General features: G+C 39.6%; 3 protein-coding genes and 1 long non-coding RNA gene across 4 annotated transcripts; 1 reads left to right on the forward strand and 3 right to left on the reverse strand.

The window, feature by feature from the left end:
* Positions 1-3: 3 nt before the first annotated feature.
* LOC111240020 (ladderlectin-like) lies at positions 4-2,611 on the reverse strand. The gene is made up of 5 exons (XM_022769978.1): positions 2,294-2,611; positions 1,225-1,316; positions 977-1,111; positions 612-720; positions 4-368 (listed from the first exon to the last, which is right to left on the reverse strand). Exons 1-5 carry the CDS (start codon positions 2,580-2,582, stop codon positions 301-303), a joined length of 693 nt encoding a protein of 230 aa, XP_022625699.1. The 5' UTR covers positions 2,583-2,611; the 3' UTR covers positions 4-300.
* Positions 2,612-4,929: 2,318 nt separating this feature from the next.
* On the forward strand, positions 4,930-12,122 carry LOC111240019 (toll-like receptor 2 type-2). The gene is made up of 12 exons (XM_022769977.1): positions 4,930-5,011; positions 7,053-7,330; positions 8,091-8,247; positions 8,337-8,486; positions 8,610-8,816; positions 8,941-9,063; positions 9,557-9,707; positions 9,934-10,098; positions 10,234-10,413; positions 10,509-10,649; positions 10,731-11,236; positions 11,708-12,122. Exons 2-12 carry the CDS (start codon positions 7,054-7,056, stop codon positions 12,120-12,122), a joined length of 2,472 nt encoding a protein of 823 aa, XP_022625698.1. The 5' UTR covers positions 4,930-5,011; position 7,053.
* A 6,264-nt stretch (positions 12,123-18,386) lies between these two features.
* LOC111240017 (protein FAM111A-like) lies at positions 18,387-23,435 on the reverse strand (the record flags this gene model as incomplete). The annotated part of the gene is made up of 4 exons (XM_022769974.1): positions 18,387-18,449; positions 19,024-19,083; positions 19,576-19,644; positions 21,915-23,435. Coding segments are annotated over 4 exons (1,713 nt in total), but the record flags the coding sequence as incomplete, so codon positions are not given.
* Positions 23,436-23,609: 174 nt separating this feature from the next.
* On the reverse strand, positions 23,610-24,330 carry LOC111240021. Its single transcript, XR_002665899.1, has 3 exons — positions 24,269-24,330; positions 23,729-23,776; positions 23,610-23,642 (listed from the first exon to the last, which is right to left on the reverse strand). It is a non-coding gene; the product is annotated as an uncharacterized LOC111240021 (long non-coding RNA).
* Between the last annotated feature and the right edge of the window lie 1,006 nt (positions 24,331-25,336).

A 25,336-nucleotide genomic window follows, 5' to 3' on the forward strand; every position in this document is an offset into this window, starting at 1 on the left:
AATTTCCTTTTTTTGTGACACAAACTTTCACTATATCCCAGTTAAAATGTTGTGCAATTATTTATTGATATAATAATGTATTTCTTACAATTCTTGCAGGATTGTTTATACGTTATACAAAAGCAGGTCAAGCTGACCCAGATATTCACACTAACCCGCTAAAAGCTGTGTGTATAAAACCTATCGATCATATTCAACAAAAACAAGCAAGAAAGGAAACATTTCCGAGAGGAATAGAACTCAAACTGTTAGGTAGAGCACGTGTGACCTGAACTGGATTTTTGATCGTCAGGTCTGAGATCATATCTTCTTGGAACAAACAAAAGGGAGAGACTCGGTACAGGATTCGTAGTACCACTTCAAGTCATCTGCAAAACAAAAGACAGACAGTCACCATTCGTTCTAATCCATCTGTGATTTCTGCAGCGTTAGCCCCGCCCATAAAGGATGTGACTGAGTCATTGTTCCTTTAGCTCAGACAACTGTTTACTCCTATAATATACTAGTATGTGTTTTCAACACTTGAAGCTGAGGTTAAGATGAGATTAAAGTATATTAAGAGTTTGGATGTAACTGTGTGTGTGTGTGTGTGTGTGTGTACAGTTAATTACATTTATAATTGATCTTCAGGCAGGCCTTGTCTGGACCATCAGAGCTGTGGTCATGGTGCCAGTTTTCATAGTGAAACTTGGAGCCGTCACTCCACATCCAAAAACCGGGCTATGGATGATACACACAAAGAATCACACATCAATACGTTGCACAGCTGACAGTTTATTTAACAAAATAAGAGAAATATCTGCAGGATTTAGTTAATTACAATACATAAAATGTATTGCTCAACTGTAAAATATCCTCTCGGGGTACTCTTCGCCAAATTTCTTTGATAACCCAAAGATCCCGAAAAAGTCAATACCATAATATCCCAGTGCAATGGTATAGGTAATTATATCAATTAGACCAAAGGACTTCATACATGTATGGCACTGAAGCCACCGATCCAGGTTTGGGGGAAGCTGTTGGTGTCTCCTCTGGTCAAAGACATGACAAAGTGACTCTCCTCATAACAGTGGATTGACGCCAGGTTGGCTCCTTCAAACAGACAGTAAATCTGGAGGGAACAAGAGAAGAAAGCGTTTTCCCATCACAACATGACTGAATGTATGAAAAGCGTGAAGTCGTCAGTGTGTGTGATTTGCTTCTCGTCCTTCTGTCGGCCCTCACCTCGGCTTCGGCCCACGTCTTCGGGCTGTCGATGAAGGTGAAACACTTTTTTCCAAAGTAGGTCCAGCCTTTGGGGCAGTAATATTCACTGCCTGCAAAAACACCGTTTACTCAGTTTACTCAGCTGCACAATTAATCTTTTAATAACTGCAATCACCATTTTCATTCTGCATTATTTCAATTCACTTGTGTTTGAGAAAGCCTGCCTAATTTTATTTCTTATGTTGATTTAAAGGTTTATACATTTGAATCACCTTGTTTTGATGTGGTAGTCTTCTTATTTTTTTCAAATCATTTGTAGAAACATTAAACAATGCATTTGAAATTGCCATCATGCTTTGCTCTGTCGACTCTGCCACCAGATGGCGCCAGACTCCATTTAAAACTTGCTCCTGTGTTGATCAACTCTGAGTTAATCATGTGACCACTGAGCAAAATAAAGGATTGTGATGATTGTGCAGCTCTACCTGTTCAAAACACTGATTTATCAACCGGATTATATTATTTAAAATTAAAGTCAGTGAACTTTAAATGATTAAAACTCAAATATTTCCTACAACGCAAACTAAGTATTTTTACTTAAGTAAAAGTAGCAGTACCACACTATAAAATATACTCCAGTAGAAGTAAAAGTCCTGCATTCATAGTGACCTAAGCACAAACGTATTAGCAGAAAAAAATATCTTTCAAAAGTCAAAAGTACTCGACAGGCAACAGAATGAGTTATATTGTATTACTTGATCATTACTGATGCATTAAGATGTAAGTAGCATTTTATATCTAGTTTAAATACTTTATGTGCAGTTAGAGAGTTTAATCTATTCATATCTCAGAAGCTGCTCATGTGTTCTGTTGGCAAAGTCTTGATCTTCAGAGTAACTACCAACCAAGGTAAAAGAGGTAAAAAGTAGAATATCTGCCTCTGAAAGTTAAGTATTTATATGAAAGGACATATTCCTCAAACCTGTACACCACTTGACTAAATGTATGTAGGTGCATTCCTCCACTTCCCACGAGCTCAGTCCAGCAATTAAAGCTTTTTCTGTTGGGAGTAAACGCCGTCACTCACTGCAGTGATGTACGCTTCCCAGCGGGCTCTGCGTGTTCGGGATCTCCTCTCCGCTCAGGACGTCCACGCACCAGCAGTAGCCGCTCGACGGCCAGCACTGCTGCGGGAGGAAGTTCCCGTTGGTGTCGCACGTGGGGCAGAACGCGCCGATGCCGTCGTGGTAACACTGCAGCCTGGCGTACTCGCAGAGGCCCGCGTGCTTGGGGAGCAGGTTGGTGGAGTTGAGCGGGACGGCTCGACTCAGGGTCAGAAGGCTGCAGAGTGTGAGACACACACCGGGCACCTTCATGGTGACGATGATGCTGATGATGATGATGATGAAGAGGTAGTTGGACCTGCCGTTACACAGGAGCAAAAAGGTTTAAAAATTGCCTGAAACATTGTATTTCTCAACAATACCAGTTACCAATAACCTCCTTATTACTAGGAGTCAAAAGCAATTAAGAAGTTAATCAAAAATAAAATCTACAATTCCACACACACAGCTCTTGATAATACTGAAATTGAATAAGTAATATTAATAATTTGAATGAAAGCTCTTTAGTAGACTGACCTTTCTCAGGATCAGCTGGTGTGATGAGACGCAGCCTCCGCTGCCTCTCTGCCTTTTATCCTGCTGATCACTTGATGCTTCTTCTGTCATTACTTCATTCACCCACAGTGCACCACAGCTTTGTGGTCAAATGTTACACTGACAATCCCTCTTTTCAGCACAGAGTGTAATACAGCAGAGATGGATATTCCTTTACCATAACCTTATTTACTGTATACTGTATCAGCAGCCAAGCCCTCACGTATACAGTTATTCTTTCTCAGACTATTGTAATCGCCATGGGTTTTTGGTTACATCATTTTTATAATCGGCTTTTCGTTTATTCATTTCATTGTTCGCGGCGTTTCATTGTGCCACAGTTTCCCAGACTATCTTGTGACTTTAGAATCAAAGGAAATATTTTAAACGCAGAGTGAGAGAATGTGTTGTGATCTTATCTAAAGTCGCTTTATTTTACAAGCTTGTTTTGTGCATATCTGGGTTACAGACTATTGAGACTGGCAGGATTATATCATATTATATTATAATATCCAGCACATACAATTTAAGATATAAAATCCAATGACTAGTATCACACTTACTGCATCAAAAATACTCCACCTATTTCCCATACTGCCCTTTATTGTGCTGCTGTTGCATTGTCACCTTTTAACTACATAAGTATCATTACCAGTGAGTAACTGATGCCACTTCATGTCAAAAAAACAAAAGAAAAAAAACAAATAACTGGTGGTGGCGCCCTGGCCTGTAGGTTTATCTTTCCCTTGTCTTGTGTTTCAGGGATCGTCCATGTTGACCGGTTGCTAATACAGTTTCAGCTGCACTTCACTGGCTGCCAGTCAAATTTAGATTTTGAGATTGTATTGTTAACTTTTAAAGCTCTCTCTGTCCTGGCACTTAGCTATCTGCCTGAATCCTACTCCTGTATGTACCAGGTCGCAATCTGAGGTCCTCTGACATGGCTCCTCTGGTTGTTCCTAAGTCTAGGTCGGTGACCAAGAGTGATTGTGCCCTTGCTATCAAACCCTCGAGACTTTGGAACAGGCTGCCTGTGGATTCTGCTTTTTGTTATTATTATTATTATTATTATTATTATTACCCCTGAACAGATATTGTCCAATAATATCTTTGCAAGCAGTAAGAACGTACTAGGTCTCCATTAAAAAACCAAAACCACAGGAGCGTTGTGTAAGGAATGGATTGACCAGTGTGTCGGTAACCTGCTAATGCTAATTTTTTTTGACATGAAGTGGCATCAGCTGGTGAGCTGATTTGATCCTTACTAACTGGACACCATCAAAATATTGTAGAAGTTCATTATCACTATATTTTTGCAAACCAGATGTAACGAGGCATGATACCTGCAGCAGCTCTGGACTACCTCCAATTCCTCACAGATGTGGCAGCTAGTTTTCGACTACTCTTAGTTTCTCCAGACTAAGAGTACAATTCAATTCATGGTTTCCATGGTTGCAACAGTCAATACATAAATGCATCGTCTTCCTGAGTCCACGAAGGTCTGCATGGACTGTACGCACAACAATCTTATTATGTAAAAAATATCTAACTGAAACTTCATGATTACAATAATCTGAGAGAGAATAACTCTAGATACACAATCTTTGTCATCTCATATCTTTTTTATTTTTTAATTATTATTGCTGAGGTTTGTTTAATATCGTCTAATTTGATTAAATTTCTAGGTAATTGGTTGTAACAATCACACTTATTTGTCCAGTCTATAACAACAAGGGTTTAACTGCAACTTGAGCACATTTTAAAGTGGAGTCTGGCTCCATCTGGTGGCAGGGTTGTGAATTACACCGGAATAGACGGCTGTTTCACAGGGACTGTTTAAGTTTTGTGTGAATAAACGCAATAAAACAGGGAGGCAATTACACTTTAAAACTCTTTGCGACACCATTTGCGTCAAACAAACAAAAAAGATGCTTCTCATCACATTTTTCGACGTTTTTCACTCAAACTCCCAAAGCAACTGGCTGTGATAAAAAAAGAGGAACTGAGCGTGCACCAAGATGATTCATTAGCTGATGTTTGCTTTCATGTTTTACTTCAGTGTCCAAGCTGACACCCTGATCAGCACAACACATACAACACAATCAGATTTTAGTGACATTGTGAGTTACTGTGCGGATTAATTAAAGGTAAGAACTTTTCTTCTTTTCCTTAATCACTGTAGGTATAAACTTGTGCTTACGTTTAAGGTTTGCCTCAATGCTTTCCTTGCTTCCTCCAACATTGTTTGGCTCACTCAGGCACCATCTAGTTTAACTGAGTTCAGATCTGTCAGTGTAAAAGTAACTGGAAAGACAAAACCGTCAGTTAAAGGTAAATAAGAAATCGATATGATTCATTCAGATGCCAGTTTATAAATTACGCCTGTTTGGTCCGACTGGATTTATATCTCTAAAGGAGGAGGGTTGATTTTAACATTAACATTTAATTCCATCTGGAAAACTTTTCTTTTTAACCTTTTTTACTATTTTCAGCAGCAGTTACCAACTGTTTCTCAGCAAACTTATTGATTCTACTGTGATTTCAATCTCATCCCATGTGAAGCATTTTTATTTTGGAGTGGATCTCTTAGGGTTTTTTTCCTCCACACAAAGATCTGCTCATCCTTGTACATTTATTTTATTAGCTAAATTTGAATTTTGACTTTTGTGAGAAATCCAGTAAGAGGACCTTTTGACGACCATACATTTGAGTTATAATGATACTGGTCAGATTTTCTACTATATCTACCATTCTGTATTGTGATTTTTAAATATCTCCCATATCAGCGTTGTGGCAGTAAATGATCAAGCCTAAGGGCAAAGGGGAAGTGTTGGTTTGAGTCTGAAAGCCAGAAAGTCAGAGCGGAAGTCATTTTGGTCACAGCGCTGTTCATACGTTGGTTACAGCGTATTATATAACAGATACCAATTACAGGATAATACTACATTGTGCTGCTTCACTTCAGCTTGTTTTATGGGTCATAATCATCAGATCAAATTCAACAAGACATGCAGAAAAGAAGAATCTACTGTAGTTATTTTTTTACATTCTTTTACAGACACACACTCTTGCAGGTTTCCTCCTGAGAGTTCATTTTCATGCTCACTACCTCTTTTCACACTTGGTTAGAAGTCATCAAGTGCCCTGAGATCTTTACTTCCTCTCCACGCAGTCATAAAAAACAAATCTTTAACTTGTTCTCATCTTTTACAATTTGAATCATTATCAAATTTTTTTATCTCGTCATCAGGAATCATCTTGGAAAATAAATAAATAAATAAATAAGATAAGGCAAAAACAAAGTTATGCTAAAATCCTAGAACAAGAAAATGAAATGGTTTTACATGAAGTTTGAGTGATCACTGTCTCCGTTATCATCTCTCCATTTAACAACAGCGGTTATGACACCTGGAACTGTCTGCTCTGTTGAAGATAAGAAAATAAGGGAAGCACTTGACCGAATGAGGGCTGTATAACACACTGAAAACAGGGACTTTCCAGCAAACGCTAAATATTTGGAAAATAGCATCATCTTACAAAATCTTACAAACATGTATATGATCTTTTTTTTTTGGTCAATACTGTGCAGCTAAATTTTATTTTAGTTTGGGGGCCATAACTTTATCTTCTCTGTATAAGTCAGATCATTTCTCATGAATATGAAGATAGCAAATATAATTGTTTAAATGTCACAACAAACAACAGTTCAACATAAATTTGATCAACAAATATTTAATAAAGATGAGTGTCATAAGTACATACTGATCTATATGAATAACACCTCAATTAAGCATATATTAATACAATCAAAATAACTAAATGAAATATTTGGTATAAACTTTCCTATACTGCATGTTGCAAAATACTGAAGCATTCGAGATGTCTTAATATTAATCCGGTTTTTATCACATGTTCAATCAGAAAAATCACAGGATTGGTGCCCGTACAACTTGATGAATATAGGGCACAGGATGTGCGACAAATTGAAATCCTCTGGGGGTTTTCACTCACTGGGAAAGTGGTTTTTGCGTGTAAAGGCTTTGTGAAAGTTATAATCAAGTGTTAAAGACTTCCTCTTTTATCAAATTCCACTTCCTCCCTGGATTTGTTCTGCGTTTCCCTGCTGCTACTCAATGATTCTGACTCATCCACTGTGTCTCACTCCAGATTTTGTTTTTTTTCCTACAGTATGGGGCGAGAGACCAACCTTCATTTCACCCTCTTCCTCCGCCTCCTCCTCCTCCTCGGCCTGTGCTGGGGTCAGAGGTCGAACCCAGACCCTGAGAGGCCATCCTGCCACAGCTGTGACCTGCGGCTCTCCTGTAACTGCTCCCATGACGGATTCACCCGTGTTCCCATGGTAACGGACCGTGCTCTTACTCTGGATCTCTCCTTCAACAACATCACCGTGGTGAACGATGACGACCTGACCGGCCACATGCAACTGAGGGCTCTGAGTCTCCATGGTAACGCTGATCAGTAACAAAGTTAATAACAATTTGAATGACAGGATTTTTTATTTTTTATTTTCTACAGATATTAGATAATTTAAGTTACTAAGTTATTTTGGATTCTTATGGCCTCGATTATCGCGTAGTAAAAATCAGATATTGTGACAGCCCTAAGTAGAATAATATACAGTATAAAGTATGATATGATATAATAACACACTATATTAAATATGTTGATATTAACTTACACTATTATTCATGATAATATTATGAATATTTTCTTTCATTTTTCTTAATTATAAATAATGAATGAACTATTTTGTAATTTAATTTTAAATGTAATAAAAAACTGACAAAAACAAACTCACCTCTAAGCTATGAGTAGGTGCTGTTCTGGAGCTTTTGATTACATCACATGGTCTTCATTAGCAGATGGAGTCCTCTCGTCCGTGCTTTGCTGTGAAATAAGATCAATATCAATAATTAACTTTGAACTTCAGACTTTAAGTCAAAATGGACAAGATATAAATGGAGATTTGGTCGTCAAGTGGTTGGTTCTGGAGACCAGGACCAGAGTAACTAACGACCTGGGGAACACAACGACAACAATGACGATAATTTTTATCAATGATAATAACAATAACAAGAATAACAGCAACAACAATAATGAGTGAGATAATAATCAGTGGCCCAAATGTTGACCCCTGTGAAATCCCTGATAAAATTTTATCAGAATGTAAATTATTTCTGATACAAAGATATTACTGTACTCCAGGTAATAGACTAGCTGTGATACAACCGTCAGCGCTTGACTCTCTGTGGAACTTGGAGGAACTAGATCTGTCTGACAATCATCTGACTGCTCTCAACCCCACATGGTTCAGCAAGCTAGGAGCTCTGCAACAGCTCAACCTGCTCAACAACCCATACAGGTAAAAGAGCTCAGGTTATAGTACAAAGACCGAGGAGAAACCTCCACATGGCATACGTGTGTCCACATCCATCTTCCTCTCTCCTCCAGCTGCATAGGTTCTGCTCCAGTGTTTCAGGGGCTAGTCAGGCTGAGGAGGCTGGCGTTCGGAGGTCCGGCTCTGGAGGAGCTAAAGAGGGGAGCCCTGGCTGGAGTCAGTCAGCTGGAGGAGCTCACCGTGCATGGCAACAACCTGTTGAGGTTTGGAACTGACGCTGTTTTTTTCTTAGTGACCAGCTAGAAACAGCAACATCCTCTTAATCACCTCTCAAAACTTTCTTTAATTCTCTGCTTTCACTCTCCTGTCTCCTCCCCTCTCTGCAGGTATGAGCCTGGTGCTCTGGCGTATGTTTGGCCCTTGGGTCATGTCACTTTGAGACTCCATGGACCTTTTTTTACAAACATAACTTTAACGTCGGCTGTGCTTGCTGACGTGTCGTATCCTGAGACGCCGATCATTCTGGAAGACCTTCATATGATTGAGAATCGGTCTGTTCAGCCCCTCAGAGAAACAGCCAGGCGGAGGGTCAGGTGGGGTCCCAATCTGTTTTAGCGGTTTTGGAGAACGCTAAATACAAACAATGTAATAAACCACAGGGCAAAAATATTGCTTTTGGCTGAAAAACCAACCAATCACTCTTTTCTCTCTCCCCAGGCACATAACCTTTCGTAACCTTTCCATCTCTGATGAGGCCATTGTCAACCTCCTGGAGGTTTTCAATGGTGTGCCACTCACCTCCTTATCAGCTGATGGCGTCACGCTGACGGGCGAGGGCAGGTAGGCAATCAGTGCATCTGCATGATTTAAAAAAAGTTGTTGACAGTGTTGCGGTCAAGTCACTATACCTTGAGTTTGAGTTGGGTGTCAAGTCCTTAGTCTTCGAGTCTGAGGTACAGCTAAAGAGCTGACATACAAATAAAAAAGGTCTCCATCAAATGACACAGCTTTTTCCATTTCACCACTGAATAATTTTACGGTATTAATATGACTATCAAAATCTTATGCCAAATTATTATGGCCTATTACAAAAAACTAACAAAAAAGGGCTGAGTCTTTGTCTCCAACTTTTAAGACCGAATGCAGACAATGCTTGAGTCTGAGTTCAATCCGAGTCATCGGTACCTAAGTCCAAGTCGAGTTAAAAATCCTGAAAATAACCAGCTGGACTTGAGTCTGAATTCTGGACTCAAGTGCTGGAACACTTGGTTGTTCGTATACACTTCACAGAGAGATATTTGACTGCATGAATACTGTTATTGTTTGTTGTTAGGTGGGAGAAAGCCAGCTGGACCGATCAAAAAAGCATCGATGAGTTCTTCGTACGAAACGTCGTGGTGCTGGATGTTTATAAGTTTGTCTCGTTTCTCGAGCTGGGGTTCCTGCTGCAGTACCCCAGGAGGGTGTCCGTCATAAACGCCGGGGTAATCGACCATCGACCATCAATGAGATTTGACAAATTATCAGAGGGTTTTGGGTAGTGTGGATGTGACGTTGGCTCTCTACTGTGACTGGCTTGTGCCACAGTATAATCAGTTAGCAAGGAGGTTACCATTTAGCCACAGTAGCATGCCAATTATCCCTGTAGTAGTCACTACACCACTGAGCTGCCAATAATGAATCACTGAGTAGTGTGATTTTTACCCTCAGGTGTTTGTGATGCCTTGTATCACGTCCGGCCTTCTGGTGAACCTTCAGTACCTGGACATGTCTGACAACCTGCTGACCGACATGACTCTGATCGAGACACTGTGCAAAGGAAACGGCACACTGAAGGACATCCGAGTTTTAAACATCAGTGGAAATGCTCTGAAGGTGGCTTCATGAAACTTCACTGTTTAACTTTAACCCGTCATACTCTGAAAATACCTTAAAAATAAGATGCCAGGTTTGAAAAGTAAACTACCTGAAGTCTAAAGACTTATTTGCCATTGTCCAACTTGTGCCCAGAGTTTGTCCACACTGAGCCAACTGGTAGCAAAGCTCTACAAACTGACCCACCTGGACATCAGCAGGACCAACTACAACTCCATGCCTCCAAGCTGCTCCTGGCCCTCCACCTTGCGATACCTCAACATCTCCGGGGCTAAACTTGACAACATTACTCTATGTCTACCTGCAACTCTGGAGGTACTGAGGCTGGACCACTCGGCAGTAATCCTGATACCATCACAACAAAAACACTCACTGATAAAACCCTTTACCTCATATTCTATCATGTCCAGGTGTTGGATCTGAGCAACAATAATCTCAAAGACTTCACTGTGGCCCTGCCTGCCTTGAGGGAGCTCCACCTCTCTGGGAATAAGTTTCTGAGGCTGCCTTCAGGATACTTGTTCCCCAATCTGCAAACACTGACCATACAGGTAAAAAACCATCACATATCATATTCCTGCTTCAAGTCCTCTTTGTATTCTGCAGGGTGACCCCTCTTTGTTCTTCCACAGTCAAACACCTTAAACGTGTTCAGCCATTCAGATCTTCAGTCATACACACGACTCCAGAATCTCCAGGCGGGTCAGAACAAGTTTGTCTGCTCCTGTGACTTTGTCGCCTTCCTCCAGTCCGGCATTAAGGAAGGTGATGTGCATTTAACAGATGACGAGGAGAGCTACGTCTGCGACTCTCCCTTCTACCTGCAGGGGAAATCAGTGGGTCAAGTCCGCCTCTCGGTTGTTGTGTGCCACCAGGTTTTGTTCGTGTCCGTGAGTTGCGGGGTGGCGCTGTTTGTTGGGGTTCTGGTGAGCGTCTTACTATGGCGCCTCCATGCCTTCTGGTACCTCAAGATGACATGGGCGTGGCTGAAGGCCAAGCATAGTTCCCGGCACCGGCGGCGACTCAGAGATGGGGCAGATTCAGAAACATTGCTATCCTTTGATGCCTTTGTTTCCTACAGTGAAAGAGACACTGGCTGGGTGGAAACCTACTTGGTACCTGAGCTGGAGGAGCCAACGTAAGTTCAACATTTTTTGTGCAATCTTTTATTTTTAACACTACTAAGTAGCTCAAGATGACTCCATCAGTATCACACTCATTTTGTATCTTTTGGCAATTTATTTTTTCTACCGTTCCCCTCAACAAATGTCGTTTAATCTTCACTGAACATGATATTTAAAATGTTTGGATGAGCCCGAAAGGAATTATCCATTTGTTTGCCAGATTCTTATTCTTCTTATTTCTAACATCCACCACTTGAGCAACATGATGAATTAAAATGATATCTCAGTGCCAGGAGTCTGATGAGTGAAAATATTGAAACACTTTGCAAAATCTGCATTCATGTTCAGTTGTACAAATTGGAAAAATGACTTACTAATTAGAAGTAAGGAAGTTGTCAGTGTTATGTACTTTTGCAGCTGACTGAATCCCACCTACCACAACTTAAGTCGAAACATCACCTGTTTTCTTGTGCACACTTCTACAGGGAGATCGATGGAGACGCTGCGAATTACAGAACTGCCCGGCCATTGACCCTGTGTCTCCACAAGCGGGACTTCCTTCCTGGACAGTGGATTGTGGACAACATCATGAGCGCCATGGAGCGCAGCCGGCGGACTGTCTTCATCCTCTCTGAAAATTTTGTCCAGTCTGATTGGTGTCGCTACGAGCTGGACTTCTCCCACTTCTGGCTTTTCGATGGGGAAGCCGGCGGAGAGCCGGCCATCTTGATCCTGCTGGAGCCGCTGTCCAAGGACGACATCCCCAAACGCTTCTGCAAACTGCGCAAACTCATGAGCTCCACCACGTACCTGGAGTGGCCTCAGGAGGAGGAGCGGAGGGGGGAGTTCTGGAGGAGTCTCCGCAATGCTTTGGGAGGAGAAGGAGACTGGGATGAATGAGAAAGTGATCTGGATTAACGGTGAGCAGGAAAGGCAGCACAAGGATAAGGAACTAAGCAGTTAGAGAAATGGGAAGAAGAGAAGAGGACACGAGAGGAGTGAACAGTCAATGGAAAGAGGTTTTTTGTTGTTGTTTGTATTCATCACTTAATTTAACTGGAAAAATCTGCAGTAATCAGACCAAGCTATTCTATAAATTACTATAAATTAAGATGTCAGTTATTTTGCTGGTAGTGAGGTGAAATGGCCACTTGATGGAGCTGTTGCTTTGTCATCTATGCTACAACACGTGGTAATTGTGGTTGTGAGACCAATTCTGGCAACAGTAAAGAGCCTCAGCCTTGAGACAACACCAGGAAAACTAACAGCAGCTGAGGACAGACATGTTTTCTGTGTGCTCTGTTTACACTTTTATTCTATTTGTTTTTATCCCATTTTCTTCTGTTCTGCACCCAAGCGTGTGAAGAAATAATATTCATGTGTCAGTTTTAATAAAAGCTTAAAATAAGTTTAATTAATTAATTTTGAATTGGTTAATCTATCCATCAGTTTTCTGTGGTTTGAAATCATTATTTACGACTCAGAAGTGCTGACAAACATGTGATATAAATGCCAATAAATTCATGTACTGAGTAAAGGATCATAGGGTATATTGTCCCACTGGTCTTCCATCATGTATCACTGCGGAAAAGGGTATAAGATGTCATTATATGTGCTGTTAAAACAATCAGTCAGGTGAACACTATAGAAACACTCTAGGCTTTAATTTCACTTTACATAATTTGTAATTAATAAGTAATAAGCTTTGCCCTTTTTCACCACACAATAAAGCTTTAAGACTATCTGATCTCAGCTATGACTATATTTGCACCGTCCTTTTTACATGAGCAGGTAAGATTGTCTCGTCAATGCAGGAAATGGTGTAACAGTAACATAAAGCCTAGAAGAAGAAGAAGAAAAGAACATAAATCACAGGAAATTGAGAACCAAGGAGAACCAAAAAAGTTTTAACATCATGCAAAGATAATACAACAGGAAACAGAGAGAAAAAATAAACAGGTAACAAATCCTTAAACACTTATGATTATCACACTGAACCTTTTACAAACAAGTTAACAGTAGATGGTTAAAAGTACACCAAACAGCTTCCCAGAATTAAAATCTGTGCTATAACAGCAACAGAAATCATTTACAGATGGATATAAAAAACATGTTAGCATCCAGCTCACTCTCCCCCAAAAATACAAAGTTAGTTTGTTGAGTCTATAAAAAACAGGAGGCACAGTTGTGAACAGATGTGTTTTGCTACTTTCCTGAGGAGCCTCTCAATTGAATGTCTGACCACCACTGGCTCAACAGGATCGGCCTCGAGTAGCTCTTTTAAATAGTCTCTCCAACAGCTCCTCTTTTCCTTCAGATTACTCACAGACTTTTTATAGTAAACAGAGGATGAGCGTACTCTATCACACTCTCTGTATGCTTTGGAAACCCGTAGGTAAATCCTGCGGTGCGCAAACCAACAACTCGGCCGAGAGCATCAAACACTGTGGAGCCAGAGGAGCCGTGATACATGAAAGTCGAAGGTCACTACTTTTCCTGCATCATTTCTATCGACCATTATGTTTTCAATGCCTTTACCTGTGATCACTTGAATGATTGACTGGACGATGAACAGATTGCCTTTGTAAGGACGTAAATGATCATTGACCGCCTGTACTCTCTTCTCTTTCTCAATGATACGTCGGATCCATTTCTTTTCACTCTTCTTGCTAGGTGACCAATAATATAGGCTTTAACTTGACTGTTGGTCAGATTATTATTGTCAGAGCAGTTATCAGCAGTTCCTTTGCACTGCAAGGAGAAAAACAGTTAATGTGAGTAGCTCGACCTCATGGGCTTCATGTAATGAACTCTTTCACAGTTTGTTAAACAGATTTTGTACATAAGAGATGAGGATTGAGATAATACATTTATCACAGTGATCTTAGAATTCGGAGCAAAACGTGAGTTATCAGATTATGATTGTTTCAGTGGCTTTCAACATCTCTCAATGTGCTTTTAGCGAGCACATAACATTCTCTTAATCAGTCATCGGTCACAAGCTCCACTGCTCAAAGATACTGATTCGATTCAGTGACAATGGTGACTCAGTGCACTGCACTCAACACCTCTAAATGGAACCAGTTCTACTTCATAAGAATCCAAAGCATTTCTAAAACCTAGAGTCTTTCAAAGAAAAGGGGAAAAGCATTGAATGAGATTAGTGAATCAGAAACTCGTTTTGGTTTCGTGTTGATTTACTGAGAGCCTCCACCCTTAACCAGCATCACTTACTGACAATGTTTGTTTTCTCATCAGCAGTATGATGGAGGACCATGAGCAGTTATTATGGTTTAACACTTGAAATATATACAGAGATTGTTAATATCAAAGCGTTTTATTTTTTACCTCTTCTGCTTCAGTTGCACTGCAAAGAGAAAAACAGTTAACAACAATTCTGAAAATCAATTTATTAATTAATGTTTTTATACTAAAAACCAAACAAACAAAAAACTATCTCACTCAAAGCTGCCGTGTGTAAGGATGTGATGTATGTCTCTGTCTTTTAATATCTTTAGGTTTTAGGTGGGTAAGTAAATAAAAAAACAATTTGAAATTAATTAATCAAAAGTTATCAGGTTATAAAAATGACAAACTATCTTTTGTCTTGATTACCTCACGTAAACAGTAGAATATAGGCCCCAGTCTGGGTTTTATAGAGCATGTATGTCAGGTGCTACATCCGCATTTAGTATAAATGCCTGAGGACCCAGGCCAGAAGTTTTCATAAGTTTTCACTACAATACTTTTGCTATCTGCAAATAGTGATAACCCCCAATCACGAATCAATTTTCTCATTCTAATCGCTTCCCACACTTCAGTATGTACCTAGCGTACACACGTAGTGCACATTAGGTTAGCTCAGTAGCTCATTAATTATGTCTGAGTGATCGGATTATGGTTGTTTCTGTGTGTTTCATTTTCAACATACTGTCAATCATAGCTCAACTGAAAATGACACTTGGATGCCAGCCAGGCGCTCCACTGCGCTAAGACATTGATTTGATTCAGTGACAATGGTGATTCATTGTTATGCACTGAAGACCTCTACATGGAACCGGCTCTACATTTATAAGAATCTGGAGCATTTCTAAAATCTAGGTGTGGGCCTTTCAAAAGGAACCATGTAGTAAATGAGATACAGGGATTAGAAAATAGCTTCAGTTTATTTTTGACTTACCGAAACCCTCCGCCCTTAACCAGCCTTACCTGCCAGGCAGTGAATGATGGAGGACCATGAGCAGGATGTTTAATGCCTGGAATATTATTTGTTTTATTTATATTTGTTTCAGTTGAGGGTCCCATCTATAAAGGGTTGGGTTGGTCACGGCTAGTGATGTTCATTTTCAATTTTCTGTCAGACAAATAGCCCCAGGATATTTTAACTGATAGTATTAATCGCTCAAAAATCTTATCATTGGTTATGAATAAGCAATTAATTCTGAACCCTACTCAGACAGCATGCACCCTTCAAGTTCAAGCTGGTACCAATTCAGGTGACTGACACAATCCTACCGCAGAGCAGACTGTCCTCAGCCGACTGTTTCATTGATCATATTGATTCTGGGTACCTTGGGATTGAGCTTGAATGCTCGCCATCCACTGGGAGCACCAGACCGTCTCCACAATGGTTCTCATTCAAACATAAAACCTGACCAGCATTCACAAACAAGCTTAAAGTGTCACATGGTAGCAACACAGGAAGGTTGGACCCAAGCGCAAATACACACAGGCAGGCTGGATGATAGTGAAGAAGCTTTTAATATCTAAAAACAAGCTTACTGGCAGACAGACGAACAGACAGGCAAACAAGCACAACAGGTAACAAAACTCAGGTGTCTGACAACAACTTGACAACAAGTACTGGCCTGGGTGATGAGGGAACTGGGATCAGGTTTGTGAGTGAGCAGGGAAACAGATAAATGTCTGGGGGCATCTTGTGGACAGAGGGAGAACATGGGGAGAACATGAAGTTGGAGTTAAGTGAAACCTAGAACACAGACTGACATTAGTTTCTGTTCTGTCTTCTTAAATCTTGTGCAACGTCATAGAACATAACGGTTAAATTAAGGACTTATGAACTGCAAATACTAACACACTGACAATTATTTGTTACTCTCTTGATTAATTCCCAAATTCTCCAATTAACAATAGAATTATTTGATTGAAACATCAAAACGCTTATCTTAAAATCAAGGGGGAAAATAATACAAATATTAGATATGAAAATAAGATTTTAAGGTATTGCTTAAATGTGTTCTCCTCATCTCTCTTCAACAGTTCCTCAACAGTCCTCTTTTCTTTCAGATTTCTCACAAACTTTGGAAGAGTACCGGACAACTCTAAAATATTCACGCTATGGAGTTGGAGGAGATATCATTTCTAGGAATTTGTTTCCTTTTGCTTCTTCCTCAACTCTGCTCAACAGTTCATAATTTCCACTTTCCTTCAGCTTGATTACAAACTGTTTAAACATAATATGCAGAGGATAGGCACATCCCATGACAATGTGTGGCTGGTCTCCAAAGTTATAAGCAAATATAAGACTATGCAAACCAAACACGCGGCCAAAAGCATCAAACACTGGGGAACCAGAGGAGCCGCGATACATAAAGGTTTTGTAGGTCACTACTTTTTCTGCTAGATCTCCACCGGACAATATGTGTTCAGTACCTTGAGCTTTGAGCACTTGAATGATTGACTGGATGATGAACTTACTGTCTGTGTAAGGCTGTAAATGATCATTGATAGCCTTTAGCCTTTTCTCTTTCTCAATGATACATGTAGAATCCATTTCTTTCAGTCTTCCCTCTGGGTGACCAATGATACAGGCTTCACCATTCAGAGGCAAAGGACCAAATTTCTTCAGAAGCCCTGGTGGTACTTTTATTTTGGTTGTGTTTCTTCTTTGTTTGTTGCTTCGGCCCTCAGGGTTGAGCTTCAGTATGGCATAATCTAGCTCAACATCAAAGTCAATGAATGTTTTCTCACAACTGAATTGGTAGAAGTTTGTGTCAGGCTCAGGATCATCATAGTTAAATAGAGCCCACACATCTACATCCAGCTGCAACTTTTTGACATCAACATAATCTTTAAATAAATGTGCATTAGTCAGAATAAAGTTATCAAACAGCACAAAGCCTGTTCCGTCACAAACATCCTTAACAATGAGTTTACAAACTGACTCGCCCAGTTTCAGCAGATTCCTGACTCTGTGAACTTCGCTAAAAGACTGTTGGATCTTTCCAAAGTCTTCCTTCCTCAGGGTCAATTCTTCCTCATACGAATTACCAGAGAATCTTTCCTCCATCCATTTTTTCAGATCTGGAAACTGCTGACGCAGTATCTCAAAAATCTCGTCTGTGTTGTCGCTGCTCGACTTTTCTACTGCTCTTTTTACACTGACTCCACTCTGCTTCACTACATCTTCGTCTGACCTTGTCTCATGCTCGTTTTGTAAATTATTTGATGCACCTTCCTTTTCCTGTTGTTTTTCATCACTTTTTCTCTTGTTCAGTGGAAGACATATCTTGAGTAATTTCTGATCAAGGTTGTCAACTGTTACTGTACAGTCAGTGAGAATATTTGGATTCTCATTGTCAGACAGACTAAATTTGCCGAGGTCATCAATGAAGCGACCGTCTCTTTTCAGAGCTGCTTCCACAGTCATACCCTTCTCTCCATAAACACAGAGAGTCTTGTACTGTTTGACAACACTGCTTCTAAAAAGCTCCTTTGATTTGGCGTTCACGCCTCCTATGGTATCTATGAAGAAGACTATATATCTGTCTCTTGGATAAATTATTTTGTTCTGTTGCACTTGGGCCTCTTCGATCTTTTCTGTTTTACATGATATGATCAGACACTCATCATCACTGATACAAGAACAAGGGAAATGTGTTGGAACAATAGATTCCTTATCCTCTTTACCCAGCTGAATTATAATGTTTGCATCTGCACATTTAATCTTCTCCTTGTATTTTTCAGTTGATTTTATTGCCTCGAGCACCGTGCAAGGTTGATGACAGTTCACGTTGTATTCCTTAGGGTCATGTCGACTGAATTTCACTGTGAAATGATTTGAATGTTCGCCCTGCAGGAAATCAGCAGCAAAGCAAAGGTTAGATGCCCTTGTTCTGATAAAAATGCTGCCTATTCTGTGCATCACAGTCTACTCACGTCAAAGCCATTCTCTTCCTTCACTTTCCATTGAAAGCCTGTGGCATTCTGCAAAATGAGAAAAAGATTTAGAGTTAATGTTGAAAAATCATGAACCTCATTCATGAAATGTTCAAAGTAGTAGCACCAGTAGCAAAATGGCACAATGGTTTCAAGAGCGGCTTCTTATTGCATTTTGTGCTCATGCACGAGGAGCAACTAATTGATTTTAAATTACTCAAATACTTCTTTGTCTTCATTTTAAACTGTAATGTCTTATCATTTAAAACCTACCAAACTTCTTTTTGTGGATGGCTATCTCTCTTTAATATAAGAGCCATTTGCTTCGACATTTTGTTTTCTAATGTTTCTGCCATTTTGCTTGGTGTTTTGTATGAATGTGATTGCATTAAAAGGAGAACTTGTATACTTACATGTAGTCTACTTTCGCTGACACTGTCAAAAAGGTTACGATTCTACTTTATGTTATCATTGAGGTCACAGTGGATGGTGGTGTCGTGCTGGACTGTGTTATATATTGAATCGTGTTTCTAATATTTTGTTCCCACCATCTATGTAAAAACTCCAAATTATTCAATCACCTCATAAACCTAAAACCATTTCTCAATGCCAGAGAGCTCACCTGAGAGGCTGTAGCTCCACCTTGCTGTGTTTTCTCTGTACTGCTGCTGCCAGGATCGTCCTAATAAAAACATGCATACACAAACAAATCAGTTAGACATGTTGTGGCTACTTCTGAATAGAAATGATACCCACGTAAGAGGTATGGCTTAACTCTAACCAAAATTAAGGCTACACAAGTCACAAATATTAAAGATGATAAATGTCTGTTAAGCCTTCTTCACTTTCTTTTTCGTTCCTGTCTTGTGCTTTTTGGGAGGCATTTTCACCTAACATCACAAAAATAAAATTAGTTGATGTTAAAATGACATGTTTAAGCAATGCACAGGTGTTGGCTAACTCACACCTTACACCTAATTTTCAAATTAAAAAATTGACTGATGTTCATTTTATCAAACAAAGACAATTCAGTGGCACCTTGACATTGATAAGGACATGTTGCTACCAGCCCACTGAGTCAGTTATACACAGTTTATTCCAGAGAGATCCTGGTTGGGGAGAGTTGAGTCACCTTGGCATCCAGTACACAAACAGACTGTGATGGTTAATTCACCCAAACTCGTAGGGAGTGGTTACAGAGCAGTACTAGGCTCTGGGGACTAAAGGAGCGCAGATTTTCACTCTGTACAACAGATAGACAATAAAGATCAAATTTCAGGACATAGCCAAATTTGCTAAATGTGTAATAAACAAAGAAATGACTCACTGTCAGCACACAGTATGGGCTGGTAACAAACAAGTGTCAAGGGCATTGGGCAGTGCAGTCAGATCCTTTTTACCGCACACCAAATCAGACAACTAATCTATGTCGCAATTTCCAACCTTTTGCTTCCCGCTCTTTATGTTTAACCCATTCACACTACTGCGATGTGCCTGTGCTTTTACTTTACTTTCCTTCACACATTTTGTCCTTCCTTGTTTCTTCTGCCTGTCACCACTTTGTCCCATTTTTAATATCCTTATCCTAATATCCTTTCCCCTCCCTCTCAAAAACACAATGATAATACAGATCAGTTAAGTTTCTCTTTCCTAGGAACCACCAAACAGGAAGCTGACTTCAGACCACATTTCCTTACTGAACTCAAGTGGTGCCAAGCTATTCAGTTGTGGTTTTATTTGCCAGAGTTTTGACAAATGCCACTAAATTGAGATTATTGCAAGATGTGATATATAAATAAATAAAATGAAATGCCTCACTGCAGTGCTGTTCAAAGGGGGTTCAATTAAAGTAGATAAGTGATGGTAAAATAAAAATAAAAGATCAATCCTTTACTTTTATGGAAAAATCACTTGTTTCAGAAGTTCACCACACAAAATGGCTTGAATTTCAATCACTATGTACTTATAAATGTAGCTGCTAACAACTGGCAAGCTAATACAAAATTTAAGCTTAAATTCTTGGTGACTTTACCTGTTAGTTGTGGATGTACTTTGTTCTGGTCACAATGGCGCCAGAGTCCAGAAAAAACGACCAAAATTCCTCCTCTCAGGTTCAGAGCAAACACCTTCAGTTTTATAAACCAGCAGATTACGTGGACGAAGAGTGGATTTGAAGATTCCCGCCGTATGACAGGGGCACTAAAAAAATATTATAATGAATCAATGTGTGCAGTATGCAGTAAAAGTAGTTTTACTGCATATCTGTGGTTTCTCAAGGTACTGTGTTTGTTATCACTACATAAAAGATAACTCACCGTGGAATCCAGACAAACAGGCTCAGGCTACAACAGGTCGAACTCTCAGGTAGGGGCTGAAGCACTCACTGCTGTAGGTTTATAAGCATAATGGATGGAGACAACTTTCTTCGAAACTTGAGCAAGAGAAAGAAAATATAATTACATTTGTTATTCGATTAATCAAAATGAACTAAGTAGTTAACATTTTTAAGGGTGTTTTGCTTGAAAACATGGAAACATCATCTTACATTTTATTCTATTCATTATAGACAACACCATAATTATAAAACCTGTAAATTAAAAAAATGAACTTGGGTGTCTTACCTTGGATTTGGTTGAAGAGGTATAACCCAACTTTCAGTTCAGCAGTTTATAAAGCAGTTGTTCCTCCCACACAAGTACTGCGTTTCTATTGGCACTGCCAGGCTTTACAATGATGTTAGTGCCTCCTTGTTTAGCTGTTTTACCTTGGAGATATAACTCTGTGATCACCTTGTTACATCCAACCTCGTATTCCCCAACAAGTCTATCAAAATTTTAACAATTTGTACCAAAACATACCCTACAGTAGTAAAGCTTACAGTCTTTCGTTAGCATTAACCATAAAAGTAGTAGCGTATTTACCTTTTTACTTTAGTGGCAAAAAAGGAAGTAACGCATCTTACATACGGACACCTTACTGTCTTTACATTGGCTCGCTGACCGGGGGTCTCCATATGTTTGTTGGCCACTCTCGCAGTGGTCTCATTTAAATGAATGAGGGATCTGCATTTTTTCCATGCAAAGGCAAGTTTATTAACAAAAAAACATTCAGACACAAGGCAATTCAAAATGGTTTACAGAGGCAAAGAATTATATAAAAAAGACCTTAAGTACATGATATATAGTTCTTACTTTTATTTAACCCTTATTTTACACCAGGCAAGACATTAAGAACAAATATGTTTATGGCCTGGAATTTCATTTAAAACACAAAAACAAAGCATTTCAAAAGAGGTTTACAGAGGCATAGAATAAGTAAAAACATTTAAAATAAGATAGATAAAATAAAATAGAAAACAAGCAATGGCTGGCTGGCCTCAGCTGCTTTCTAAGGTGTGTCTCAGCACAGGAAGAAAGTCAAGCCAGATGTGTTTAGCGACTTCCTGGAGAAGCTAATTTATACCTAATTTGTCTCCATTGGCTCCTCATGATTTGCTCTCTCAGCCTTGAGTACCTCTTTTAGGTGCTTGTTTTCCTCCGCTTCCTTCTCAATTCTCGTCAACAGCTGCTCTTTTTCCTTTTCCATCAGATTACCCACAAACTTTTTAAATATAGTAAGCAGAGGATGGGCGTACTCTATAACACTCTCTTTACGCTTTGGGTCGAATATACTGGTATCGTAGGTAAATCCTGCAGAGTGCAAACCAACAACTCGGCCAAGAGCATCAAACACTGGGGAGCCAGAGGAGCCGTGATACATGAAAGTGTTATAGGTCACTACTTTTTCTGCATCCCTTCCACCCATCATTATGTTTTCAATGCCTTGAGCTTTGAGCACTTGATTGATTGACTGGATGATGAACTTACTGTCTGTGTAAGGCTGTAAATGATCATTGATAGCCTTTAGCCTTTTCTCTTTCTCAATGATACATGTAGAATCCATTTCTTTCAGTCTTCCCTCTGGGTGACCAATGATACAGGCTTCACCCTTCAGAGGCAATGGACCAAATTTCTTCAGGAGCCCTGGTGGTACTTTTATTTTCTTTGGCTTTCTTCTTTGTTTGTTGCTTCGGCCCTCAGGGTTGAGCTCCAGTATGGCATAATCTAGCTCAACATCAAAGTCAATTAATGTTTTCTCACAACTGAAGTGGTAGAAGTTTGTGTCAGGCTCAGGATCATCATAGTTAAATAGAGCCCACACATCTACATCCAGCTGCAACTTTTTGACATCAACCTTATCTTCAAATAAATGTGCATTAGTCAGGATAAAGTTATCAAACAGCACAAAGCCTGTTCCCTGACAAACATCCTTAACAACGACTTTACAAACTGACTCGCCCAGTTTCAGCAGATTCCTGACTCTGTGAACTTCGCTAAAAGACTGTTGGATCTTTCCAAAGTCTTCCTTCCTCAGGGTCAATTCTTCCTCATACGAATTACCAGAGAATCTTTCCTCCATCCATTTTTTCAGATCTGGAAACTGCTGGCACAGTATCTCATAAATCTCGTCTGTGTTGTCGCTGCCCGACTTTTCTACTGCTGTTTTTACACTGACTCCACTCTGCTTCACTACATCTTCGACTGACCTTGTCTCATGCTCGTTTTGTAAATTATTTGATGCACCTTCCTTTTCCTGTTGTTTTTCATCACTTTTTCTCTTGTTCAGTGGAAGACATATCTTGAGTAATTTCTGATCAAGGTTGTCAACTGTTACTGTACAGTCAGTGAGAATATTTGGATTCTCATTGTCAGACAGACTAAATTTGCCGAGGTCATCAATGAAGCGACCGTCTCTTTTCAGAGCTGCTTCCACAGTCATACCCTTCTCTCCATAAACACAGAGAGTCTTGTACTGTTTGACAACACTGCTTCTAAAAAGCTCCTTTGATTTGGCGTTCACGCCTCCTATGGTATCTATGAAGAAGACTATATATCTGTCTCTTGGATAAATTATTTTGTTCTGTTGCTCTTGGGCCTCTTCGATCGTTTCTTTTTTACATGATATGATCAGACACTCATCATCACTGATACAAGAACAAGGGAAATGTGTTGGCACAATAGATTCCTTATCCTCTTTACCCAGCTGAATTATAACTTTTGCATCTGCACATTTAACCTTCTCCTTGTATTTTTCAGTTGATTTTATTGCCTCGAGCACCGTGCAAGGTTGATGACAGTTCACGGTGTATTCCTTAGGGCCATGTCGACTGAATTTCACTGTGAAATGATGTGAATGTTCGCCCTGCAGGAAATCAGCAGCAAAGCAAAGGTTAGATGCCCTTGTTCTGATAAAAATGCTGCTTATTCTGTGCATCACAGTCTACTCACGTCAAAGCCATTCTCTTCCTTCACTTTCCATTGAAAGCCTGTGGCATTCTGCAAAATGAGAAAAAGATTTAGAGTTAATGTTAAAAAATCATGAACCTCATTCATGAAATGTTCAAAGTAGTAGCACCAGTAGCAAAATGGCACAATGATTTCAAGAGCGGCTTCTTATTGCATTTTGTGCTCATGCACGAGGAGCAACTAATTGATTTTAAATTACTCAAATACTTCTTTGTCTTCATTTTAAACTGTAATGTCTTATCATTTAAAACCTACCAAACTTCTTTTTGTGGATGGCTATCTCTCTTTAATATAAGAGCCATTTGCTTGTGTTTTGTATGAATGTGATTGCATTAAAAGGAAAACTTGTATACTTACATGTAGTCTACTTTCGCTGACACTGTCAAAAAGGTTACGATTCTACTTTATGTTATCATTGAGGTCAGAGTGGATGGTGGTGTTGTGCTGGACTGTGTTATATATTGAATCATGATTCAATCACCTCATAAACCTGAAACCATTTCTCAATGCTAGAGAGCTCACCTGAGAGGCTGTAGCTCCACCTAGCTGTGTTTTCTCTGTACTGCTGCTGCCAGGATCGTCCTAATAAAAACATGCATACACAAACAAATCAGTTAGACATGCTGTGGCTACTTCTGAATAGAAAAGATACCCGCATAAGAAGTATGGCTTAAGTTTAACCAAAATTAAGGCTACACAAGTCACAAATATTAAAGATGATAAATGTCTGTTAAGCCTTGATTACAGAAATGGTTACTTACACTTTTCTTCGGAAAAAAGGAACTGATATCCTTTTGCCCTTTGTGCTTTTTGGGAGGCATTTTGGGAGGCATTTACACCTAACATCACAAAAATAAAATTAGTTGATGTTAAAACGACATGTTTAAGCAATGAACAGGTTTTGGCTAACTCACATCTTACACCTAGTTTTCAAATTAAAAAATTGACTGATGTTCATTTTATCAAACAAAGACAATTCAGTGGCACCTTGACATTGATAAGGACATGTTGCTACCAGCCCACTGAGTAAGTTATACGCAGTTTATTCCAGAGAGATCCTGGTTGGGGAGAGTTGAGTCACCTTGGCTTCCAGTACACAAACAGACTGTGATGGTTAATTCACCCAAACTCGTAGGGAGTGGTTACAGATCAGTACTAGGCTCCAGGGACTAAAGGAGCACAGAGTTTCACTCCCTACCACAGATAAACAATAAAGATCAAAGTTCAGGACATAGCCAAATTTGCTAAATGTGTAATAAACGAGGAAATGACTCACTCTCAGCACACATTATGGGCTGGCAACAAACAAGTGTCAAGGGCATTGGGCAGTGCAGTCAGATCCTTTTTACCGCACACCAAATCAGACAACTAATCTATGTCGCAATTTCCAACCTTCTGCTTCCCGCTCTTTATGTTTAACCCATTCACACTACTGCGATGTGCCTGTGCTTTTACTTTACTTTCCTGCCTTTCCTTCACACATTTTGTCCTTCCTTGTTTCTTCTGCCTGTCTCCACTTTGTCCCATTTTAATATCCTTATCCTAATATCCTTTCCCCTCCCTCTCAAAAACACAATGATAATACAGATC

Source organism: Seriola dumerili, unplaced genomic scaffold (assembly GCF_002260705.1).
Source record: "Seriola dumerili isolate Sdu_G_001 unplaced genomic scaffold, Sdu_1.0 BDQW01008410.1, whole genome shotgun sequence".
NCBI lineage: Eukaryota > Metazoa > Chordata > Actinopteri > Carangiformes > Carangidae > Seriola > Seriola dumerili.

Bases quoted from the DNA above. Each gene is read 5' to 3' on its own strand.
- LOC111240020 (XM_022769978.1), bottom strand. From the start codon at position 2,582: ATGAAGGTGCCCGGTGTGTGTCTCACACTCTGCAGCCTTCTGACCCTG. The intron at 721-976 runs GTATGAAGTCCT...TATCATCCATAG, and splicing joins GTGGCTTCAGTGCCATACAT to CCCGGTTTTTGGATGTGGAG. The intron at 369-611 runs GTAATTAACTGT...TTTGTTTTGCAG, and splicing joins CCTGAAGATCAATTATAAAT to ATGACTTGAAGTGGTACTAC.
- LOC111240019 (XM_022769977.1), top strand. From the start codon at position 7,054: ATGGGGCGAGAGACCAACCTTCATTTCACCCTCTTCCTCCGCCTCCTC. The intron at 8,248-8,336 runs GTAAAAGAGCTC...TCTCTCCTCCAG, and splicing joins CTGCTCAACAACCCATACAG to CTGCATAGGTTCTGCTCCAG. The intron at 11,237-11,707 runs GTAAGTTCAACA...ACACTTCTACAG, and splicing joins CCTGAGCTGGAGGAGCCAAC to GGAGATCGATGGAGACGCTG.